The sequence below is a fragment of the Marmota marmota genome, unplaced genomic scaffold (assembly GCF_001458135.2).
Source record: "Marmota marmota marmota unplaced genomic scaffold, marMar, whole genome shotgun sequence".
Taxonomy (NCBI): domain Eukaryota; kingdom Metazoa; phylum Chordata; class Mammalia; order Rodentia; family Sciuridae; genus Marmota; species Marmota marmota.
Genome location: NW_025999977.1, coordinates 17,307,143 through 17,332,990, shown reverse-complemented (window position 1 = coordinate 17,332,990; position 25,848 = coordinate 17,307,143). Strand labels below are relative to the sequence as shown.

Here is a 25,848-nt window from a genome sequence, read left to right as displayed (position 1 = left end):
ACATCCTTAGCCCTTTTTATTTCAAGAGAGGGTCTTGCTAAGTTGCTTGGGGCCTTGCTAAATTGCTGAGGCTCCTTTCCAACTTGTGATCCTCCTGCCTCAGCTTCCTCAACAGCTGGGGTTACAGCATACACTGCCACTACACCCAACTAACAAAAGATACTCATATCACTCAGGAAATTACTAGGGTTTTAAGAGCTCTGGGACAAAGAACAAATATGTTTCTTATAACAACTATGTAAGCCTGGACAGATCAGTGGAGCCTCTTCAGGCTTCAATACATCTTTTATAGAGAGAATACTTATTTCTTAAGGTGATTGTATTACCTAGAACCTCAAAGAATAAATAAAGTGGTATCAGTTACTAACTTTATGAAAAAGCCTAGCCTACTACTTCCTAATAAGGATTAACTTCCTCCTTAATACTGCCCTTGTCTCCCATAACACAATAATATCGAAGACCAAAGCTACTAAGTTGGTCAGTTTTCCAACTGTATCTCAATCAACTTAAAAAGAGGAATGGGTTTTTGTGGTTTTTTGTTTGTTTTTTTTTTTTTACTCACAGATTTGAAGGTTGCATCCCTGGACAGATGACCTGTCGATGTGAAGAGGCAGCACATCACAGCATCTCAGGGGACATCAAGTGGCAGAAACAGCTTATTATCAATGAATTAAAACAACAGAATTGTCCTCACATTTAGACTATAAGAAGGAGGTAATTAGAATTATGAAAGTTCAGTGCCAGAAAGCAATTTGAGAATATTTAGACCAAACTCTCGGGTTCTCTAGAGGAACAGAACCAACAGGAGGTATGATTATAAAAAGGGGATTTATTAGATTGGCTTACACAACCGGAAGCTGGATAGTCCACTATGGCTGTTTGCAGGCGGGAGAGCTGGAGGAACCAGTAGCAGCGCAGTTCAAGAGGCTGAAGCCTCAGAACAAGAGAGATCAATGATGATTCCCCAGTCCAAGTACGAAAGCTCTGGAAACTCCCTGGAGAATCACTGGCAGAGTCCTATTTGGAAGATTGAAGGAGCTCCTCAGGTGATCGCAGCAGCAATCAAGAACCCCCACAACAAGAAAGGAGCTTGCATCTGCTTCTGCTTCCCTGTTCTTCCAACTTCTATTCCATACAAGTCTCCAGCCTATTGCAGGGTGCTGACCATGCTTAGGGAGTATCTCCATTTCAGTTGGCTATTCCACATGCCAGTCATTCCCAGACACAGCCCCCTGGCCACATTCAGAAGCCTTTAATCTTCTGCATCTCTTAATCCAATCAAGTTGAGGATTCAAATTGACTATTACTGTGTGTGTGTGTGTGTATGTGTGTGTACACTCACACACATGTATACATACACATACATACACACACATACTGTATTGGAATAGCTTACCAAGAAAGATGCTTTAAAATAGGAGTCATTAATTCAAAATAATAAAGGTTTTTTTGAGAGTCAACTTTCTCATTGTTTCTCTCCAGGTGAAGTCTGTTAAAGTGGGTGATCTACCAAATCAGACTCTTTAGGACTAAAAGACTTTTCTTTTAGCTTTATCTGCTCTTCCTCAAAATGCCAGTAGGTGGGGCTTATAGCCTAGCCATAGTCTGTATTCTTGATGAAAGGAATGTTGGCAACAAATTCTCTCAAACCAGAATAGTGTGCCTGTGCAGGGTCCCTGGTGAAATAACCTTCGCATTTAATCAGATACACAGACCTGGCCTCATTTATGACCACATTTAAACTATCTAGTACTTCATAAGGCTCAATTATTGACCCAGTAGGTCCAAAACACTAGCATAAAAAGACTTAAGCCTTTTTTCTTTACCACAAAATCAAGGCCCAAATCTTGAATTGTTAGTATTTGCAACCGGAGCTTCAAATTAAAATGAATACCAGCCACCTAAATCTGACTTTCAACTTTATTTCTAGAATATTCCTAGTTTCTTATATTTTCATTTAAATATAAAAATAGAATTATCTTTCATATGCATGGACTTGGGGGTTTTTTGTTGTTGTTCGCTGTACTGGGGATTGAAACCAAGGGTGCATAACCACTGAGACACATCCCCAGCCCTTTTTCTTTTTTTATTTTAAGACAGGATCTCACTAAATTGCTTAGGGCCTCAACAAGTTAGGATGTTGTAGATTACAATGAGCTATTGAGGTAAAAGTTTTCAAAATATGTTGCCATGGTGACCTGGCTTAAGAGAAAATTAGTTTCTCCACTTCTTTTCTTTACTTGTTTGGCAGGCATAGTAGAGCATCCATCAACCACTATACCAGAAGGGGATGCTTTATCTCATGCCAAATAGTCTCAAAAGCAGGTTGTTTAAGCAGGCAAGATGATCCAGTAGGTTGTGAGAAGAAAATATTAGAAATTTTCATTTTCCATCTGTTAAAGAAGAATTAAGCCGCAGTATCACATAGTAATGTGGTCTGATGCTGTCATTCATGAGTCAGAAACACAAAATAGTCCGAGGAGGGCATTACATATATAGAAGAAAGGAGTTGGTGGGGATACCTTCCTTTATCTTTCACTTTCACCAAATTACAGCATTGTAGGTTAACTAATGACCCTGTCACATTCCAGAAAAATGGAATTGTCACTTTATATATTAGCATTAAGATTACACATTATCAGGTATACACAAATCTGAATTCTGGTATAGAGGTTAAAGGTTATTCTCACCAACCATGGCTCCAATCACTGAGGTCTTAGCATCTCATAATGCTTTTTCACGTTGATGGGGAAAAAATAATATATTTATGGTTAGCTCTTGGAAGAATCTATAGTTTGAAGACGACTAGAATTCCACTCTTTAACATTTACAGAAAATGAAGGTAAGTCTGACAGTCTCAAAATTTAAAAAACAGAAACAAGATCAAATTATTAATAAATGAAATATAAGACTTTCATGTCCTGCATCCACACTTATTGGTAAATTGTAAAGCATTTTAGTATGTTTTACATCTGACGCAAAAAATGTCCACCCAAAGCAAGTAAATCAGACAGAATTTTCTGGAAATGATAACCAAAGACATTTGTAAGAGTGTAAAATATTGTTAAATCTCACAACTAATCATGTACTATATATTTCAAATCTGTTAAACTGCTTTCTAGTATCTTTCAATAGAATAAAGTGTGCTTTGCCTTGAATTTAAGAAATATTATATAGCTTCCTATTCTTAAAATAGTTTTTATTGAGTAAATACATAATATTAAAAGTCAAACTTATTTAAAAGTCCAACAATTTAGTGTTTGAAAACCCATCAAGTTGAACCTACTCTCTGAAATCACTCAGTAATAAAGCCCAAAACAGTGAACTTGCTGCTAGGTAAGCACTGTACCGCTGAGCTAAACCCAGAGGTCATTATTTCCTGACTTTCAGGATGACAGGCAACTTCCAGAATGTGCTTTTATAATAACAAAAATGATAGCTATCACATATTGAACATCAATTAAGTACCAGGCACTAGGCTAACCACCATATAGCCTACAATGACAATCTTATGAGATACACTTATGTCTTTAACCACAGAGAAGCAAAATGAGACTCAGGGCTAACTACAAGTGGCTGAGCCAACACTTTTCTCCATTCAGATTCCAGAGTCTATATTCATAAACTTATGCTACAGTGCTTTCTATTTATAGAAACATCTCCTGTCCCAGGAACCACTGTTATCACCTCCCACCTGAGAGAACACACAGACAAGCTCAGCAACAGGGCCTGTAAAATAAGGGAAATTAATTTTGTCCTGGCAAGAGAAATACATATATGTATATGTCATTTTTCTCCAGTATGTTATTTTTATGAAATACCACTTTTTTTGGGGGGGCGTGAGGGAGAGGTAACTGGAATTGAGCACAGGGGTGCTTTACCACTGAGCCACAACCCCAGAACTTTTTATTTTGAGACAAGTTATCGCCAAGTTGCTGGCATCAAACTTGAGATTCTCCTGTCTCAGCCTCCTGATTCACTGGGATTATAGGTGGGTACCACTACACCTGAAGATTAACACTTTTGGGGGGCTGTGTTTGGTAGTTTGAGGGGGAAAAAATTTCCTGCAGTTTTACAATGGCTCAGAAAAGAAAAGGAACAGAATTTTTTATCAATTTCTTTTGTCTTCATGTAATTTTTTTTCCCTGTCTTACAGCCACATTCTTGGGGTTCCATATACCCATGTATATGTGTGTGTATGTGGCTGCAGATGGACCCAGGGCCTCACATACTGGGCAAGCGCTCTACCACCGAGCTACATTCAGCCTTTGTAGTTGCCTACCAAAAGAGTACAGTGGATGTATTCTTTCCTCTGTTGTATTTTCCCTACTCTATGAACTGAAAATACTCCAATTCAGAGGTACTCCAAACTCCTAAAAAAATAAAAAGCTTCCTTTATCTTTCCTCATTCATATTAATATTAGTTTTTACAATTTCTTTGACATATGCTGTTCCTAAAGCCAAACAAATAATCCAGATATTCTGCTTGTGGAAAATATTCTACAGCATTGACACAGGTTATGAAACCTCTCCTAGTACGTTGGCCACAGGAGGCATAGAGCACTCTTTGTGAATTCCTCAATTTTGTAAGGCCTCCCTGGCATCTGAACAAGCTGCATTCTGCAGAACACCAGACTTGGCATGAAAATCAAGATTCCCACATGGAGAGTCAACAGAAAGATCCCCCCCTCGTCAGCACGCTACAGGGAGCTGAAGGAGCAGCACCACATCGAAAGAGCAAACCTTCACATAAACGAACTCAGAGAAACCCATGAACCAGCTCAACACCAGAGAAGGGTGTTGATACTCTGCTTTATTTGGGTAGGGGGAAGTAAAGGTGACTGAGTTGTCCGTAAGTAATGAAGTGATACTTTGGTAAAATTCATCTCAAAGGCATTGAACCCAAAGAGACTGCCTATTAACTATTTCTTGTGGAAAGTAAAATTTCCCTAAATCTTCACCTTTATTCAAATTGTGGTATATTTTATAGTAATTGGTAGTCTCCCTCTCCAATCTCCCTCCAGAACCGATTATCCCTTCTCTTCTGCAATTCCTTCGTGGGTGCAGAAGGATTTTGTTTCATCTTCAATAACCTCAGGCACCATCAAGAGCTAAGGAATTCCAGGGTGAATGAACACAGGTTGTCTGGCAGCCTCTGGGCAGCCGGGGCTGTACCTTAGAAAAAGATGCCCTCAGAGCTGGATAATAGTCCCCCGAGTAAAGAGCCAGGAACAGGACCATGTAGTCCTCCTACATCAGGACATAGGTCACCCTGCTGATTGACAGTCACTCTGGGAAAATAGAGAAGGATACAGAAAATACCAAACATGGGGAAATTGTAAGCCAGCCAGAAATAGATGTGTCAACATGACTTTCAGGCTTCATTCACTGATTCATTTATTGTTTGACTCATTTATTCAACAGCCCCCTAGGGCTGAAAGGTACTAAGGATATGATGCTGAACGAAATAGACAGTCTTTGCCCAGTAGAGCTTGATTCTAGTGAGGAGACAGTGAGTAAGCAATTATATATAACTGTTGAGGACTGAACTGTGTTCCCCCACATTCATATTTTCAAGTTGTAACTCCTAATGTGACTATTTGGAGAGAGAGCCTTTAAGAAGGCAATTAAGGTGAAATGAGGTCATAAGGGTAGGGCCCTCATGATAGGATGAGTGCCCTTATAAAAAAAGACACAAAAGAGCTGGCTTCCTACCTCTCTGCCATGTGAAGCCACCCAGCAAGAAGGCAGTCACCTAAAAGTCAGAAAGAAAGCCTCATCAGGAATGAGCCCTGATAATACCTTGATCTTGGACTTCCAGCTTCCAGACCAGGAGAAAATAAATTTTTGTTGTGTAAGTCACCCAGTCTATGGTACATGGCAACCTGAGCAGACCAACACAGTAACATAATGTCAGGAAACAAATAAGGACTACGAAAAAATCAGGTGAGGTGGAGAAAGAGACTGATGGAATAGAGAGCCACACTGAATAGGGGACTAGGAAAGGCCCCTGGGGATATCATTCCAGGTGAAGGATTTTTGCGGGAAGTCCTAGACACGGGATAAAATTGAGGCATGTGAGAAATGGCCCAAAAGCCTATGCAGCCTGAGCATGTTGGGCAGGGTGTGAAAGAAAGGAAATGGACACAGAGAGGAAACCAGAGACCGGATGATTAGGGCAACACAGGCCATGGCAAGCACTTCAAAGTTTGTACTAAGTGGGGTCGACTGGAAAGCCACCAGAAGGCTATAAACAGGAGAGTGACATTTATGTCTTTAAGAGGATCACTATGACATAGGCAAGAAACCATAGCACACACACAAAAAAAGAAAGGCTGGTACATTGTTGTGAGGCCAGTTTAAAAGCCCAGGTGAGAGAGTTGGGAGACATGGGCCAGAAGGCGTGGGGATGGAAGAAAGGAGAAATAGCTGGATTCAGAGTATATTTGTGAGGTGATTCAACATTTGTCAAACAGATCGGATGCAGTATGCAGGAGAAAGAAAGGAGTCAAGGACACCAAATTGAGCTGTGCTGCTGTGTACCTGTGTGTCCTTTACTGAAGTGACAAAATAGAGGAAGGAGAAAGTTTGGTGGGGAGTCGTGTTGAACCAAAAGTTCAGTTTCATGTCTGTTAAAATTTGAGAGGCCTATTAGAGATCCAAGCAGAGATGTTAAATAGGCAATTGGACAGACCAGCATGGAGTCGAGGGAGAGATCAGACTAGAGATATACATTCGAGATATACATTCACTGATGCTGGTATTGAAAGCCCAGAGACTCAGTATCAACATAATTACTGCCAGCACCTGCTTCTCAATGTACAGATTCATCTTTGGGGCTGGGGGCAGAAAGGAGGAGATATTCTCCTCTCAGTTCTTTCTTTTCTTTCTCCATCACCTCAAAATGAATTCATCAAACTTTAAGTGGCCAGTGTCTTCGCCATTCTGGGAGGTGACATGGGCTCTCTTGCCCCTCACAGCTTACAGCACATTCTCAACATGGGGCTGATGCACGCTGAGCACATTCTCCAGTCAACCGCAGAAGCAGAGTCCTCCGGGTGGTCTAGGCCTGGCCTCTCTACAGCCTCCCTCCCTGACAGAAGAGCCTCTCCCCTCACCACTCCACAGGGCTTGGTGTCTAACTAACCCTTGTTTTCCTTCCTCCACTTCAGTAGGAGAGCACGGAGCAGATCTCTTTTAAGAGGCTCACAGGCATCTTTTCCTTAATGGAAAAGAAAAACAACTGCTTTAGGTGAATAAGGAGAAAAACTGAGTGTCTCTGGGAGAGTCAAAGATCCCTCTGCAGTCTCCAGGTACACAGGGCCCCTGAACTGAGAACAGAGAGCAGCCTGGGAAGAGGAGACTCCAGATTATGGAGAATCATTTTTAAAAGAGCAGGGTATTCAGCCTGGTGTGGTGGTGCATGCCTGTAATAACGGTGACTCAGGAAGCTGAGGCAGGAGGATCATTAAGTCTGAGGCCAGCCTCAGCAGCATAGTGAGGCCCTGTATTGAAATAAAATATTAAAAGGACTGGGGATGTAGCTCAGTAGTAAAGTGCCCCTGGGTTCAATCCCCAATAACAACAAACAAAACAAAACAAAACATGCTAACTGCCATGCTCTCGTGGTTTTTAAATGTTAGAACAGGAAAGTCATCTATTGAAACGTGATGTTCAAAATGTTAGGATTTTCAATATTTTTATTTTCCAAACTTTATTTTAAAAGTACATTAAAAGCATCAGAAATACAAATCTGGCCTAATGGTTAACATAAGAACAATTATTATAAAATGTTTTAAAGACCTCACATACTTTGCATCACAGTAAAGCATCAAGAGAACTAGTTAATATACCCTGCAAGTTAATCATATTCAATTGAATTCTCATTACTCTTAGTTCTCATTTTAGCCCTTATAAAGAGACAAGTTATATATGTCTATCTATACCTTATTACTATTATATAGGTATAGACAGACATACATAACTTATGTAGAGACAAGTTCTGTCCAAATATCTATATCTACTTACAGATATAGATGTGAAGGGGAGCTAAGAATCTAGCTCACTATGTATTTCATGCAAGTTAAATCAATAATTTCTTGAAGAGCATAAAGAACTGAATACCTTATATGCACATGCTTAGTTTTCTTTATGCTATAATTTTTACTTCCCAAAGAAGGGCCCCATGCTGGTCAAAACATCTCAAACTCAAAGGTCACACAGGAAATCTGACATTTAAAATTTTATACATAGAAATTGCTTTTGTTATAACCTTTTATGAAATCACATTTGAAATGCCTGTCCAAAAACATATACCTTAAAAAAGTGGGAAGTATCTTCTTGACTTATGTTATGAATTATAAAAGGTGTTTGGTTGATTGGACCACTAGCTTCTGACTTAAGACAAAGCTCTGATTCTTAATTTGACACAGTCCTTCAAATCGTCTTGGAAGAGGATGTTAGATTTCTTAATTCTTTGTTACAAAGGGGTATATATTAACCTATCTCATGGGAGTATTAATAAATAAGTGCAGTGTTGTATTAAAATATAAAAGCACAATTGAAATAGGTAATAGGGACTTCCAAAAATAGCATTCAATTACCCACCCCCCCAAAAAAAATGGTGAGAGAGTGAATATGTTATCTTCTGTTATAAAATTCGATAGCAAAACCAAAGGAAGAAAGGAAGAGAAAGGAAGGAGGAAGAGAGAAAAGGAGTAGGTAGGGTAGTCAGTCCTGAAAGGTGAATTTAAAAACCAAATAAATCCTATAGTTCGTACTTAAATCTCAGAAATAGAAATGACCTGGTAAATACTGGAGGGTGTGAGGCACTAGATGAGGTGAAAGTGAACGCTAGTTGAAAATCTACTCTCTGTCCCAGGCCTCCCTGGACCTCTACTTAGGAACAGGCTCAGGGAGGGGCGCTATTCAAAAGAACAAAGTACTTCCCAATGTGCAACAGTAATTCTTGAATACAACAGTTCATAAAGATAGGTTTTGGAGTGTGATGCTTGAGTCTAATAGTTGAGTTCCAAAATTCCAGTGAGATCAAGTACTGACTGTATAATGAAAAAATTTTACTCATTGTTATCCTAAGAATCACAGAGTACAGAATAAAATTGGTTTCAGGTACAGAGATACTTAATCTAGTTTCCAGGTTAAGGTTCTGGGAGTCATGGGGCGTACTCCTGTAATCCCAGCTACTGGGAGGCCAAGGCAGGGGAACCATAAGTTTGAGCCCAGCTTGGGCAATTTAGTGAGAGACCCTGGCTCAAAAAAAAAAAAAAGAGTGGGGTATTGGGGATGTTGCTTAGTGGCTGCTAGTGTGTACAAGGCCATGGGTTCAATCCCCATTATGGCAAAAAAAAAAAAAAAAAAAAGATTAGTGGGAGGAAAAATAAAACAATTAGTTTAAAAATATATCACCTTGATAATTTTTTTTACCACAATGATACAAAAATAAAGAAAAAGGAGTTATTTCTAAGTAGTTACTTGAATACTGACAGGTACTTAATAAATTTTCTTACACTGTAGGAAAACCTCCCAATCCCATCTCTATGCCAAGATAGCCTAATGAATGACACAATAGTTCACACTGCCTCCCACATAACAACCCTCTCTAAGAACAATGCCTCTACTATAGGGGCAGTCCCCATGCACTAGGATTCTTGGATAAGATCGTTCCAAAATATAGTAATTCACTTGTAACAAGCTAAAATATCTTTCTTTTGAAAAGAACTATACAGCCAGAGGCGGTGGTGCATACCTATAATCCCAGCAACTAGGGAGGCTGAGACAGGAGGATAACAAGTTTGAGGCCAGCTTCAGCAACTTAGTGAGACCCTCAAAAAATTAGTGAAACACGGTCTCAATAAAAATAAAATGAAAAGAGCTGAGGATGTAGCTCAATGGTAAAGTACCCTGGGTTAAATTTCCAGTACCAAAAAATAAAAAATTTAAAGAACTATACAGCTACCCCAATTGACACAGAATAATAATGTCTCTAATAAGAAATGGCAATAATCATACACTAAATTCTTAGTTGAGTGTCTTATAAAAGGAAAGTACTTAATGCTTGTGTGTGAATTTTTGAGAAGGACAAAAATATAGGTATCATATTTGTGATTTTTTTTGTTTTAACAATGTTATTTTTATTCAAATAAACCTGCTTACCAAAAAGTGTATTAATCCCTATTTCAGGACTTCAAAGAATCAAATTTTACATTCTTAAAGAATAACACCTTCAGGAGGCTGAGGCAGAAGGATCACAAGTTGGAGGCCAGCAACTTAGCAACTTAGCAAGACCCTGTCTGAAAATAAAATTTAAAAAGGGTTAAGGATGTAGCTCAGAGATAGAGTACTTCTGAGTCCAGTCCCCCATACCAAGAAAACAAAAACCAAACCAAACAAAAAAATCAACTCATACCTTCAAGTTCGTCTATTTTTTTTTTTTAATCCATATCTAGAGCTGAGAGTGCAGCTCAGTGCTACAGTTCATGCTTAGCATGTGCAAGGGCCTGGGTTCAATCCCCAGCACCAAAATAAAATTAAAAAAAAAAAAATCCAGCAATATCTTTGTAGACCCATAATACTGACTCAGAGAATTACAACCAGTCGATTTCCTACTTGAACATATCACCATTCCTGGCCTCTATTTAAAGGTTCAGCACAAAAGACTGGGTAACAGGTCTGGGTTAAAAAGCTAAATAAACTTTTACATCATATCTTAAAATGTCAAGAAATTACAAATCAAATCAAGACATTAATATTTCAGAAAAAAGAAAAGTCCCAACTGCCAACTTTTCGGCTGAATCTTTAAGTTTTGATCTGCGGCGGCTCTCAAAAATCAAACAGTGTGAGAAGGCAAAAAAAAAACATTTGCACAAGATTCTCTGGCCTCCCTGACTTTAAACGGAGGGGACTGGAATTTGCTTGGCTGAAGTGCTGTCGTACTCCTGCATTATTAGGTCGTTGGTGGTGTGATAATGCATGGCAATATAGGAGCTTGCAAATCCAAAAGAGTTTATTGGCTGCAAGTGGCGTGGGCTGCTCTCCTCCTGGGAAGGGCTGCTGTTATAGATGCTGTAGTAGGGTTCAATCCGAGTGTTGATGGGCGTGGAGCTGCTGTGACCACAGTGCTGATATCCAGCAGAGATCTTGGGACTTACCACACTTTCCTTTGAATGGCTTGGGCCACAAGCCTGATCCACAAATTTCTTCTGTGGCTTTGGAGACAACATGTAGGCCGAGTTTGTTTCATGATGGGAGGATTTGTTTCTGTTGACTTCGAGGTTCCCTTTTCCCATGGCTCGAAGTCGAGTCTTCTGTTTGCAGCAGAAAACCCCCAGGCCAATGTACTGGAGGCACCAGAGCACTTTCCTTCTCAGGCCTGCACTGTTCCGAGAATATATGAAAGGGTTTAATCCTGACTTGAAAAATATTAGGGTGAACCCAAACAGTTCAAACTGGTAAAGGATGAAGCTGCCACTGTTGGACAGGACCACCTGCACCAAGGAAATCCCCAGCGGAAGACAGCACACCAGGACCGACAGCACAATGATCACGCAGGTGACCACGGCTTTGGAATCCTTGGCAGTGGAGAGGTTGATGGCTGATACCAGCTGGAGTCGGCTGGCTGCAGGGGTTGGCAGCTGGTTGGGACTCTTGGTGTACCCGTGCGTGGGAACGTGCTGCAGTTTGTTGTAATTCTGGTTCCTGTAGAGGGCCGGTACGGTGCACTGGATGGGATCTCCGCCTCCCTTGCCAGGAGCCCCCATGAAAGGCTGTGGTCTGGAAGCATCGACTGTGATGACAGGGAGGCACTTTCTGACCTGTGCATTCTTCCTCAGGGTCTGTGCAATCATGATGTAGGAGACAGACACCACGGCGATGCAGAAGGTGAAATCGACCACATAGAGAGACAGAATGGCTCTCCCTTCTCCAGCCACCAGACTGGACATGGGAAGGCAGAGGTGGGATTTATTGGTCTTCAGGGTCGCCAAGGTGGCGAGGGTAAAACTGGTGGCCCAGAGAAGCAGAGTGAGGAGCAAGGTGCAAGGAAAGGAGGCTGTGCGATCAGGCTGCTTCCCCAGCACCATGCGGAGGCGGTGCAGGGCAATCACTGCCACCGTCTTGAGGGACATGATGATGAAGCCAGAACTGGTGAGATGGAAGGCGAAGCAGAAAGCATCCGGGATGCCACTGGCTGAGCTGAAGAACAACACAAAGGCGAACATGGGCGCTGTCACCCCGCAGATGAAGAGGTCACAGAAGGACAGGTTCAGGATCATGAAATCAAAATTGGTTCTGAATTTTCTGAAGGCTGGGTCAAAGAAGGACAAGAAGACAATGAAGTTGCCGTAAGAGCCCAGGCAGAAGATGATGGCAAGCAGAAAAGTGCAGGTCACCAAGGTGGCCATGTGGATGAGGTCCTGAAGATCCTCCTGGAGAGAGGTGTCATTGCCTCCCTGCGGGTGAGGCACGTGGAGCAAGGTGGCATTGGGGGCATCCTGAAGGGGGTCTGTTGAGTTCATCTTCAGAGAGAAATGTCTCTTCCTTCTGTTCTCCAAAAAAGCTCAGTGGGAAGAGAGTCAGAGCCTCAACTCACAGATGAGCGACGTGTGACAAAAGAGGCCCAAGACAGATAAGCCTGTACACAAAAATGCACACCCAGACACAGAAAGGGGTTACTACACGATCTCATGATTGTTTATGAAAGCATTACAATTTCTCAGTCCCGGCCTCATACATGGAAAGCAGCTTCTCTTCACAAAGTCCAACACAGAAAGAGAGATGAACCCTCCCAATATATCCATCCAAGTAATTTAGTCTTACCACACAGTGGTTTCCAAACAGGGTTAACTTAGTATCACCTGGGGAGCATGTTAAAAAGTTTAATGAGTGGTAGCACACGCCTGTAATCCCAACAACCCAGGAAGCTGAGGCAAGAGAATTGCAAGTTTGAGGCTAACCTCACCAATTTAAATAAAAAATAAAAAGACTGGGGATGTAGCTCAGTAGTAAAGAGTGGTAAAGTGCTTTTGGGTTCAACCCACAATACCAAGAAAAAAAAAAGAAAAAAGTTTTTCATTACAGGGCAGATTCCGGGCTTCACCCCTTGATATTCTGTGCAGATGATACTTTTGGAAACATTTCCATGCCAGGCACTGAAAATACACATGAACATAACCTCTCCTTCAGAAACCATGGCATAGCTGTAGAAGATCAATCTAACAATATAACTGCAGCCTACTGTGGTTGCAGTGTGCTATGGAAGGAGAAAAGAGGCAACTAATCCAACCCAGGGAGAAGCTAGGAAAGGAGAAAGGGAGTTTTAGCAAGTAGAAGCTAACTGGGTGAAAGGTGAGGGGCAGGCAGTGGGACCCAGGCTCGGGAGAAGGGAAGGAGGTCTTTGCAGCAGAGGGACTGGGGCAAAAAACAGCATATGCTTTAAATAAGATCAGGGTTGGTGCATGATGTGGCCTTACATTTAGGTTCCCGTACATCACTAACAAATCCCCTTTCTTTTCCTAGGAACAATCCTTTATTTTCCAGTATTTCTTTCTTTTCCCATATTGAGATTTTTGGGCCAACTCCCTACATTTCTGAGGGGGAAAAAAATCAAAGTAACAAAGAATATCTGGAATAACAGTGGCATAAAAATAAAAATATATAGTGGAATAAAAAATATAAGTGGAATAAAATTTTTTTAAGAAGTGGAATAAAAGTTAGGGGGCTGGGGATGTGGCTCAAGCGGTAGCGCGCTCGCCTGGCATGCGTGCGGCCCGGGTTCGATCCTCAGCACCACATACAAAGATGTTGTGTCTGCCGAAAACTAAAAAATAAATATTAAAAAAATTTCTCTCTCTCTCTCTCTCTCTCTCAAAAAAAAAAAAAAAAAAAAAAAAAGAACCACTTAGGGGGATGGGATGTGGTTTTATGCTTGCCAAGTATGCAAAAGGTCCTGGGTTTGATCCATAGCTTCTCAAAGACAGAGAGAGAGAGAGAGAGAACACACACTACTTTGTAAACTCTAAGTAATGTGATAAATGTGAGTTGCCATTATTTCAACAGGAATATCCTCCTGACAAAGCAGGAGCGCACACTCACTCAATGCACACTAATTATATGCACACCACAGCACACTAATTATATGCACACCACGGGCCTGCTTTATGCTACATACTGAAGATAAGACACAGCCTCTTGCTCTCTTTGCCCCCTTTTTATTTCTACTGTACAATGAAATCTAATGTACACTCACATAATCGTTTGCATTGTCCCAAAGACCTGTGGTGACCTGGTGTTCATCCTGCTCCCAAAGATACTCCCAGCAGAACAGACCAAGTTGTTCAGTGCGTTATTCTTGCCAACCAACAAGCATTTGCTTCAGTCCAACATTGTTGGAACCACCAATGGCAGTGGGGAGGCCCACAGCTGATGTTCAGAATATTTAACCACCAGCTCAAGCTACACCCCAGAGGCCTCTAGTTGTCAACCCTTTAGTCGCTGGATCAAGATGGAGCAGAAGAATGGGCTATGTCCGTGTGGGGTTACCGGGGCTCCAAGCAGCAGCTGTGGACTACCCAAAACAGAAGCCTCTCATCATGTAACAGTACCAGACAAACATCAGCTCTGGAAGTTCCATATGACTAACTGGTGTCTTTCAAGAGAGAGGACAGCTTCTTCTACATTCCCACTACACACCTTGTAGTGCATGCAGATCATGACAAAATGGTGAATTTCTCCACTGGAAAGTGAAAACAACTTTTCTGCAACTTTTTAAAAGTTCTATAGGAGCCAGGTGTGTTGGTGTACACCTGTAATCCCAGGGATTTAGGAGGCTGAGACAGGAGGATCACAGGTTCCAAGCTATCCTCAGCAACTTAGTGAGACTCTGTCTCAAAATAAAAAATAATAATAATAAAATAAAAAGGGGTGAGGATGTGACTCAATGGTTAAACATCCATGGGTTCAATTTCTAGTATGAAAAAAATATTCTATGGGACAAAAAATGTAAATCCTGAACCTTTGTTTCTTTTTTTTTTTAAAAAAAAAATTTTTTTTAGTTGGACACAATATTATCTTTATTTTATTGATTTTTTTTAATATTGATTTTTTAGTTGTAGTCAGACACAATACCTTTATTGTATTTATTTTTATGTGGTGCTGAGGACTGAACCCAGGGCCTCACACTTGCTAGGTAAGCGCTCTACCACTGAGTCACAACCCCAGCCCTTATTGATTTATTTTTATGTGGTACTGAGGATCAAACCCAGGGCCTTGCACGTGCCAGGCCAGCTCTCTACTGCTGAGCCACAACCCCAGCCCTATTTCTTGATAATTAGAATTAAATAATAATGGATTGCTCTTATTGTTTCCAATTAAAGATTGCATTCCTGTTTCTGAGCCCTTCTAATATTTTTGTAGCAAAAAAAAAAAAAAAAACGTTTTGCTGCTTATAAAAAATTATTGCCAGGAGTGGTGGTGCATGCTTATAATCCCAGTTCAGAGCTAGACTCAGCAATTTAGTGAGGCTCTAAGCAACTTAGTGAGATGCTGTCTCAAAATAAAAAATAAATAAAAAGGGCTGGGGATATAGCTCAGTTAAGTGTCACAGGGTTAAACTGCCAGTATCATCTCAAAATTTTTAATTGATATGCATATAAAAGTATGACACAATGAAACCTATTATTCTAGCCAATAATCCCAGTGACTCCAGAGGCAGAAGGATTACAAATTCAGGGCCAGCCTCAGCAACTTAGTGACACCATATCTCAAAATTCACAGAAAAGGACTGGGGATGTCATCCGATGATAAAACATCCCTGGGTTCAATCTCCTGTACAAAACAACAACAACAACAACAAAACACAAAACACAAAAAAAGAAACAAAACCAAAAAACTCATTATTCGATAGGCGCGGTGGTGCCCTCTTGTAATCCCAGCAGCTCAGGAGGCTAAGGCAGGAGAACTGTTAAGTTCAAAGCCAGCCTCTGCAACAGTGAAGCTCTAAGCAACTCAGTGAGACCCTGTGTCTAAATAAAATACAAAATAGGGTTGGGGAAGTGACTCAGTGGTCGAGTACTCCTGAGTTCAAGTCCCAATACCCCCCCCCCAAAAAAAGAAAGAAAGAAAGAAAAGAAACCCATTATTTTATATAATTGATATGCACTAATAAAACATTTTACAAGTTTTTCAAACCTTTTAAAAAATTGAATTGGAAGATTAGTGTTAATTTATGAAAAAGCAAGTGGAAGATGCCCATTTAAAGAGGCAGGAAGAACAGAATACTAGTGTCTTATTGCCACCCCTCTGCCCCCAACCAAAGGTTTCCTCTTTGGAAGTAGACAAATCAAGAGGAATGAAAACAGAAGCAAGAATTTGGGGGCTGGGGATGTGGCTCAAGCGGTAGCGCGCTCGCCTGGCATGCGTGCGACCCGGGTTCGATCCTCAGCACCACATACCAACAAAGATGTTGTGTCCGCCGAGAACTAAAAAAATAAATATTAAAAAAAAAAAATTGACAGAAGAAAATATTTAAAAAAAGAATTTGGCCTGGGAAACTTAGAGCATCTGGAATTGGTGTGCTCAGAGAAATAAGTGGGTAATAATAATGAAGAAGTGAAATGATGGAAGTTATGAGGACCCCAGATGAGGAGATAATAGGAAAGGGGTCAGGAAAATGAGATGATGAGGCACCAACATTACTCAAGGATAAAAGAGGAAAAAAGATTATTTGTAGGCATTGAAGAGCAAATTTCACTTTGTGCAGTTATGTTTTGTCAATAAATTTTAAAATTTTCGATTAATTTTAAAAAATAAAAAATTCTGTGTCAGGAAATAATAATGGCAATGTACTCATCAGTATTGTTATTAGCATTTTTATTTTACGGAGTGCTTATGATGTGCCAGGCACTGTTTTCAGTGCTCTCCACTACGAATTTTAAATTCTCACAATCCTGAAATTGTATAACATCAGCATTTTGCAGATGAGAAAACTGATGGAGAGATGATATCATTTAACAATGTAACAGAGTTTGGATTTGAACCTAAGCAATTGCTTTTAACCCAGAGCCTTGTGCATGTTAGGCAAGCACTCTACCAACTGAGCTATATCCCCAGCCCAGCAATTGCTTTTCTTTATTTTTTGGGTACTAGGGACCGAACTCAGGGGCACTTGACCACTGAGCCATATCCCCTGTCCTATTTTGTATTTTATTTAGAGACAGGGTCTCACTGAGTTGCTTAGTGCCTCATTTTTGCTGAAGCTGGCTTAAGCAATTGCTTTTCAAAGCCTGTTTTTTGTTTTTGTTTTTTTGTGGTGCTGGGGATTGAACCAGGGCCTTGTACATGTGAGGCAAGTACTCTACCAACTGAACTATATCTCCAGCCCCCCGCCCCCACTTTTTTTTTTTTTTTGGTATCAAGATTGAACCTAGCTAGAAGTGCTTAATTACTGAGTTACATCCCCAGTCCTTTTTTCATTTCAAGACAGGGTCTCACTAAGTTGCAGAGACTGACCTTGAACTTGGGATTCTCCTGCCTCAGCCTCCTGAGCGCTGGGATTACACATTTGTGCTACGAGCCCCACATTCTTTACCACCATACTAAACAAAAGAATAAAGAGATCAAGGGAGGAATCCCCATGTCATAAGGGTAGTAGCTATAGTTTACTGGGTGGTTATTATACACTAGGCTCCATGGTAGTTTATAAAAGTTATGAAACTTTATTTCATCCTCACAATAATCCTATGAAGTAGGTATTATAATCCCTTCTTAATTGAAAAATTCCTGGAACACAAAATTCTAATACATCTATAAATATACACATCTATCTTTATATTTAGCTACATATCTGCATATACATATTTATATATAGTTATATTAGATATATAGAAACTTCTGTATAGCTTTTTGACAAGCCTAATGATTACAGTTCCAATATAATTAATTATATTATTAATTAATAATAAGTAATTACAGATCACTCTTACTGGGATAACTAGAACAAAAGAAGGAATCAAGGGCTTGGAGGAGAAAAGAGTGAAAAAGAAGACAGAAGAAAAGGTTTTGGTAGAGGAATTGTAGAGGCAATAAAGGAAATGGAGGGAAAGTCTTGGTACTAAATCCTAGAACTTTTAAAAGGAGACCAAAATCACAAAATGAGAACAAAATTATGATGGCAGAAATACAAAACTGGGGAGGGTAGCAAATCAACATCTGTTTAATATCCTAAATGTTACCAAGGTTATTTTCAATGCCAGCATCCAAGCTACTCTTTTCTCCCTGGGACTATAAACAGGTCCTGGAAGATGTGATTAAAGCCATAGAATCCGAAAATTTTTAAGCTGGGACACAGTTTTAAGTGTGCACACTAGCCACAATAAGAATGAATTTACATGCATTTTTTTAACTACTGAGGAGAGTCCATAAGAAACTAGTAGTAAGACAGAAAACTGAAATGTATCGCAGCAAGGTTATTATTTCTCATTAAAATGTATGAAGAGCCCTTGCTAGTGTGCTGTTTTAATTTTTTAGTAAACATTAAGGTGTTTTATACGTGCCTTTACAAATCATGATCTGGATTCTTCCAACTAAGTTTTTTTTTTTTTTTCTCTCATAATGTCTTAAGTTCCCTCAAGGCAGCGCCTAACCCTCACAGAGACATAGTGAATTTAATATGCTCATTGTATTTGTATTGATCAGGAAAACCTCAGGGAGGTTAGATAACTTGCCCAAGGTCACTAAGATTCAGGCTAGATTTGGATCATTTCAAATCTCTGCCTCTTTTACCCAGATGAAGTACCTTTTGAAGCCCTGAGCTCCTGATGGGGTAGGGAAGGTCAGATCTGGGTCACTTGCTGGGAGAAATGGGAAGACTGAGGTAGGATCCCAGCCTGAGAACAAGTGGAGTGGGAGACCTGGGAGAGGGGAGGTTGGCGCCGACCAGGGACAGGCGATGGGTGAGGAATCTTGAATTGTGGGAGAGATGATGGTATAGAGGGCCTAAGCCTATCCAAAGACGCTTGTAGAAGAATCAGCTGAAGGTTGGTGCAATGAGGAGAGCTAAGTCCGGGCACCTGCAGTAGCTTGGGGTTTCTACCGGCCCAGCAGAGCCTGGGAGCTGGGAAGGACGGGAGAGAAGGCTTTTCCCAAGGCCGCACCAGCACAGGTGCGCCGGGCGGCTTGGCCTGGCCCAGCACGGCCGCGCTCCTCCTTCACCCGCCGGCCTCCCGGAGGCCTGGCCTCCCCAGTCCGGGTGGCTCGTCCTCCTCCAAAGAGCCCGCGACCTCTCACCTGCCGGGTGGCCGCAGCGCCTCCCCTCCTCCTCCATCTCGCAGCCGGGACCCCAGCTCCGCCCGGCACCCTGGATGATGCAGGGCTGGAGGAATCATCGCCATCGCCATCGCCGCCGCCTCCGCGCATCCTGGGAGCCTCGGCGAGACGGGGGCGCGGAGGCGCAGTCACGGAGACGCGGAGGGCGCCACCCCCTCGGTCCGACACTCAGGCCGAGCCCCGCCTGTCCCCCGCGCGGGTCTCCTTGTGCCCCGAGGCCGCCTGCTCCCGCCGCCCAACTGAGCCAGAATCCCTTTTCTGCTCGCCGTTTTGCCGTGGGGGGAGCCTGGATTCCGCCATAGGCAGAGGCTGAAGTAGAGCGCAGGAAAGGGGCAAGCGAAGTGGGAAGAAAGGAGGGGGAGAGCAGGGGGGTCGCCTTAGAGGACAGACTGGAGTGCAGCAGGGTTCCAGGGATTCCTACCGTGCCCGCCCGCCCACCTCCCCAAGTCCCTGTGCGTTCAAGCCAGCCTGCTTAGCTTCTCCATATGCTGCAGTATTTTTTCTTCCTAGACAAGATCGGCGGAGGCGTCCAATTTGAAACTTTGAGGCATAGAATTTATTTATTTGGTACAGGGGATGGAACTCAGGGCCACTTGGCCACTAAGACGCATTCCCTGACCGTTTTATTTTTTGAGACAGGATCTCGCTAAATTGCTGAGACTGGCCTCGAACCTGCGATCCTCTTGCCTCAGCCTCCCGAGTCGCTTGGATTACAGGTGTGCCACTATGCCTGGCTGGCGGCATAGAATTTATAGTCATTATAACAGAATTTAAATCAAACCAACTCTAACTTGCCTAAGTCTCTCAAGATATCAATGAATTTACTGAAGAAACTTAACAAGGGGAAGAAGAAGAACTGGGGGGGGGGGAACCATGGAAATAAATAAGAAATCATGGGATATTTATTAGTACTAGCATAAAATGTAAAAAAAAAAAATCTTTAAAAGCAACAATGCAATGTATCCAGCTAGGCTTATTTTGGTAAGAACAAAAAACTGCCATCTTCCCATTCTGGTAAGTCTACACAACTTGCAAAATAATTCATAATGAGTTTACTATTTCTCTAAACTCCTCAGGGATACCATTTGCCCTTTCCTTCACCTGGGACCAGAAAACAGGAACGTTTATTGCATTCAGGCAAAATACTTAGTTGGAATGTTGCTAGCGCAATCTCCATTTTGGCTAACAGTTTTTCTAAGGATCATAACCAACAAATACCAAAGAATTTGATTTATGAAAATTTCTTTCCCAATTCCCTGTACTATTTTGTTAAGAACACACTAGAGGGCTGAATAATGTATAAAGTAGGTTATTTTGTCCAGTGGTTGACTATGCAATCAGAATTGTTTATAAATAACTTTAAGAAAATGTTCCAAATGATTTGTACATAGACCACACTTCAGCCAGGTATGGTGGCACACACCTGTAATCCCAGCTGCTCAGGAGGAGGATCCCAAATTCAAAGCCAGCCTCAGCAATTTAGCATGACCCAGTTTCAAAATAACAAGCACTGGGTTTGTAGCTCAGTGGTACAGTGCCCTGGATTTCAATCCCTAGTACCCCCAAAATAAAAAATAAATTTAAAAGCTTCGTTCTCCCAAACACTTGCAATGTAATCGTTCTTTTGGTACAAGGGAGTGAACCCAGGTGTGCTGAAACACTGAGCTCCAGCCCCAGTCCTTTTTATATTTTGAGACAAAGTCTGGCTAAATTACTTATGGCCTGGCCTAGTTGCTGAGACTGACTTTGAACTTGTGATGTTCCTGCCTCAACCTCCCAGCTGCTGGGATTACAAGCATGTGCCACTATGCTTGATACAATGTAACAGCCTAACATGTTGTTGGTATTGGTGACTTTGAGCCCTAGGAAAAAATCAAAAAGACCCATTAGCTGGCTGGGGTTGTGGCTCAGAGGTAGAGCACTCGCCTAGCGCATTCAAGGGCCTGGGTTCTATCCTCAGCACCAAATAAATAAACAAACAAACAAACAAATAAATAAAGGTATCAACAACTACAACTAAAAAATAATTAAAAAAAAAAAAAGACCCATTAGCTTCTAGAGTGGAGCTGGCATTTAGAGAAGATATTCTGATCAAAGTTACATGCCTCTTAATGAATTAAAAATCTTGCCAGCTCATTTCTAGACATTTGGCCATATGAGAGGAGGAGGTTACAATTGGTTCAGGTTGGATTGCTGCCATGGGTTACACCTATGGGAGAAAGGATCTCAATGGGGTGGGGGTGGGGGTGTTTCACATCTTATGAAACATTCTAAAGATGTAAAAGAGGAAATTAAGACCCACCAAAGTTCCAGAACTGGTAAGGACCATTCATCAAGGCTAAACCTAATATAAGAATACATACAAAATCTGTAAGTGAAGTGTGCTAAGCCTGGAGAGAACACTGTCTTAGTAGTCAAAAAATGGGAAACCTGCAAATAATAATGTTAGAACACAAATGGGCTACCAATCTGCAGTGACACCAGCCTTCCAATACAAACTATAATTACAATGCAAATTGATACATGTCCACTTGAAGAAAACACATAAAAGCCATTAAATGTTTAGATTTTGACCTAAAAATCTGACTCCTTGGAATTGCTCCAACAAAAGGTTTAAGGCATAGAGGTATGGAAATGAGCATCACAATGCAACTGGAACAGAAAACAACCTTGATGTTCAATAGGGGAATACTCAGAAGCAATCATGATATATTAAGACAAAAGTCCATAAAAGCACTTATAAATATGGCTACTTAGAAGAAGAAAAAATATTTCCAATAAAACAAAATTCTCATTAGTCTCTGACCACACTAATCACCCAAGTTGCCAGATGTGGTAGAGCACGCCTGTAACCCAGGCGATTTAGGAGACTGAGGCAGGAGGACCACAGGTTTGAGGCCAGCCTCAGCTCAGCAACTTAGTGACAGACCCTGTTATCAAAATAAAAAGGACTGGGGATGTAGGTCAGTGATTAACAATCTTTGGGTTCATTCCCCGGTACAACACCACCAACAACATTAAAGAGCTTGGCAATGCTGAGTATTTCGTATATTCGAAAACATTTTTCTCATGTACTGTACACAGTGGCACCTAAATTATCAGTCATTTGCATTAAAAGAACAGGTGAGGGACTGGGTTGTAGCTCAGTGGTAGATGCTTGCCTTGCACATGTGTGAGGCCCTAGGTTCAATCCTCAGCACCACATACAAATAAACAAAGTTACTATGTCCATCTACAACTAAAAATATTTAAACAACAATAACAAAAAAGAATAGGTGGTAGGCTAGAGATATAGCTCATATGAGTGCTTGCCTTGCATGCACAAGGCCCTGGGTTCCCCAGCACCACCACCAAAATAAATAAATAACTGGTGAGTAGCTAGGAGTAGTGGCACCCACCTGTAATCCCAGTGGCTAGGGAGGCTTAGGCAGGATTGTGAGTTCAAAACCAGCCTTCCCAACAGTGAGACACTAAGCAACTCAGTGAAAACTTGTCTCTACATAAAATACAAAATAGGGCTGGGGATGTGGCTTAGTGGTTGAGTGCTTCTGAGCTCAATCCCCAGTACTAAAAAGTCAGGTGAGTAAAATTCCCTCCTAAATTCTGAAACACAATTTGTTTTGCATAGGATCTATTCAAAACCTAAGATTAAGAGGCTGGGGATGTGGCTCAAGCGGTAGCAGGCTAGCCTGGCATGTGTGCGGCCTAGGTTCGATCCTCAGCACCACATACGAAGACGTTCTGTCTGCTGAGAACTAAAAAAAATATTTAAAAAATTCTCTCCTTAAAAAAAAAAAAACAACCAAAAAAACCCCTAAGATTCAAATTTTACAACCTCGGGCTGGGGATGTGGCTCAAACGCTCGCCTGGCATGTGTGCGGCCCAGGTTCGATCCTCAGCACCACATACAAACAAAGATATTGTGTCCACCGAAAACTAAAAAATAAATATTAAAACATTCTCTCTCTAAAAAAAAAAAAAAATAAATAAAATTTACAACCTCTAAGAGGTTTTCTCCTTTCCTTCTCATGAAGCTTATAGAAACCTACACTCTTTTCCATGCCTGCTTCCAGTCCCATTTTAAGAACTACTTTAGACAACATCAGCCATCCAATTCTTCCCTTCCCCCTTTCATTCCTGAGGCCACTGATAGAAAATTTGCATTATAATACAGGGGAAAATATCAAGATAATAAGCAGCATCCAAACTTGGCATCAGAGTCACCTGGGGAGCATATTACTCAGGCTAAGGTACCCTGTTTTAAGTCTACAGTGAGACTTAAAGTTTTTTATCAATTGTCTCAATCCCGGCTGCACAACTGAATCATCAGAGCTTTAAAAAGATGATGCCTGAGCCCCCTCCAGAGGGATTTTAGTTGAGAAACATACTAGGGCATCCAGTATCTTTTTTTAAAATTAGTTTCCACTTAGGAACCACTGTTGAAGTATAATTTCATATAGTTTTAAGTTAAAAAAGCTAACTGGTCAAAATATAATGTAAGGTCTTACAGACATTGATACCATGAAGTGGGAACAATAAGAATTTACATTTTAACAAAATTCCCTCATGATTCTTAGGCAGGCATATTGATTTGAGAAAAAAATCTTCTAGGTTAGTGCTATTCAACAGAAATTTTAGTGATGATGGAAAAGTTCATCTGTGCTACTCAATGTGGTAACAACCACTAGCCATGTAGCTAAAAAGTGCTTAAAATGTCCCTAGTTCAAACTGAGAAAATGAATTTTTCATTTGATTAAATGTAAAGACACATGTGGCTAGAAGCTACTGGACTATACAGGGCATAATTTGAATTCATTTTGGTCAGAGGGAATGAATTCTAGATCCAAATCTGGGACGGCAATAGGAATCCACAAGAGCCACTGCCTACAGAACTGTCTTCTCCTGTTAATGAAGACAAAAGCCAGGTGTTAAAAACAATACATTTATTGGGTTTTAACTAGTTACACAATTGAAATAATCAGTTTGGCACTACTCTATACAGGGATTACGCCTGTGTATGCTGACACTTAAATACTGTACCAGGACCACTGCTGTGCTTAGATTGAGTCATTCAGCAGGTAGATACTAAAAAATGTTGTGGTGTTCCTTTAAGGAAGACTGTACAGGGTGTGTTATGACATTCACCAACTTGTGAATTATTTCAATCTAGAAGATATCTTGCACTCTATAAATCTGTTATAGGCAAACATGTGTTAGCAATTTGGGATGCACACACAAGTCACATAAAAATTCAGACATTCTAATGATAAATGAACTAAAAAAAAAATTCCACATTTCAGCTTTTGTAACATGAAGAAAATAACTTAAAAAAAAAAAAAAGGCATTCAATGGGTACAAAAGCCCCAAATCACTATAATAAAGAGCTACATGTGAATCTTTACAAATTAACTACACAATGGTGTCGTGTGAAAGGCTGCATCTGTACAAAGTCTTGCCAATGCTATCGCTATAGTTTATACAATCTTTTACATCTATGTAACATATATTAAACAAGTCAATTAAATACCAAGCCTTATTAGTCTCAACGATTCTGCAGAAAATAAAAGAAAAAAAAATCACAGAATTTCCACAAACACAGCAGTCTTCCATTAGGTGAAATATAACAGTTTTCAAAGTGGGTCAAACAATATTTGTAAAGATACAGGTAAAAACCAACCAGTCAGGATGTTTACTGTTGTTGTTGTTGTTTATTTTCAAAATCACACATTGTATACACACACAACAATCAATCAAAAATTTATTCAACAAACCCCCATTTTTTTTCTTTCAGCAACTGGCTCTATTCAGCACCAAAAACTCCAGTCTGGGAAACAGACTTTGCTTCTGTGACTTGGTCCAGCAATTCATCAGTCATCGGTAAGGTTCAAGAGTTGCCCTCCTCTTTTCCTTTCCTCTTCTGGCTCTCCAAGGCTCTCAAGGCTTCAGATTTATGGCCCACTGCCCTACTACCATCCAACAGCCATTTGGGAAAATTCAAAATAATTTGAGATGAGTGAAATGACAGGACTTGTATTAATGATGGGTTTTCTCCATTCAAAAAAAAAGAATTTTTTTTTTCTTAATGAGTTCCTAGACTGTTTGGCCTTAGATGCCATGTTCGTACTGGGTAATAATTTCTAGTCTGAGACTTTGTGACTTTGTCAGATGCCTCAAACAAAAAGTATATTCTGGAAACACTATGGACAAATCAAGAAACCAAATGGCAGCTGAGAACCTGTGGACACAGACTAATGAGACCAAACACGGAAATCATCAAAATTATGAGAGCTCAACAAAGGCAGAGTTTTAAACCTGCAGAGAGCCACCACAGATGGTACCTGAGGATCTGGAGTTTTTGATGAAAAGAGCCTGAAGTGAGGACTAGTCATCTGTATCAGGAAGGAAAAAATTTCAATTAGGTAACAAGACACTCAACCCTAAAAACCCAATAAATTATATTTTATTTTTCCTATCCCAATAAAAGGCTTCTGGACGATTCCTTTCTAAAGA

At 40.8% G+C, this 25,848-nt stretch overlaps 3 protein-coding genes across 4 annotated transcripts in view; all 3 read right to left on the bottom strand.

The window, feature by feature from the left end:
- Positions 1–19,428, bottom strand: part of Asb3 (ankyrin repeat and SOCS box containing 3) — a 148,649-nt gene extending 129,221 nt beyond the window's left edge. The window contains exon 1 of the mRNA XM_048804352.1: positions 19,300–19,428. Within this exon, the coding sequence (XP_048660309.1) occupies positions 19,300–19,409 (110 nt within the window). The 5' untranslated portion in view covers positions 19,410–19,428. The remainder of the gene's footprint in view (positions 1–19,299) is intronic.
- On the bottom strand, positions 9,863–19,443 carry Gpr75 (G protein-coupled receptor 75). 2 transcript variants are annotated; one of them, XM_048804356.1, is made up of 2 exons: positions 14,264–14,477; positions 9,863–12,649 (listed from the first exon to the last, which is right to left on the bottom strand). In XM_048804356.1, the coding sequence occupies exon 2, from the start codon at positions 12,531–12,533 to the stop codon at positions 10,908–10,910; it is 1,626 nt and encodes a 541-aa protein (XP_048660313.1). In that variant the 5' UTR covers positions 12,534–12,649; positions 14,264–14,477; the 3' UTR covers positions 9,863–10,907. The 2 variants fall into 2 exon arrangements, with proteins under 2 accessions (XP_048660313.1, XP_015335157.1); XM_015479671.2 differs by lacking the exon at positions 14,264–14,477 and adding an exon at positions 19,300–19,443 and having other exon boundaries at positions 9,893–12,649.
- Positions 19,444–24,266: 4,823 nt separating this feature from the next.
- Positions 24,267–25,848, bottom strand: part of Psme4 (proteasome activator subunit 4) — a 97,307-nt gene continuing 95,725 nt past the window's right edge. The window contains exon 47 of the mRNA XM_015479670.2: positions 24,267–25,727. The gene's annotated coding sequence lies outside the window, so the exon portion shown is untranslated. The remainder of the gene's footprint in view (positions 25,728–25,848) is intronic.

What these genes read in the sequence shown, in the direction of transcription:
- Gpr75 (XM_015479671.2), bottom strand. Translation starts at nt 12,533, where the DNA reads ATGAACTCAACAGACCCCCTTCAGGATGCCCCCAATGCCACCTTGCTC.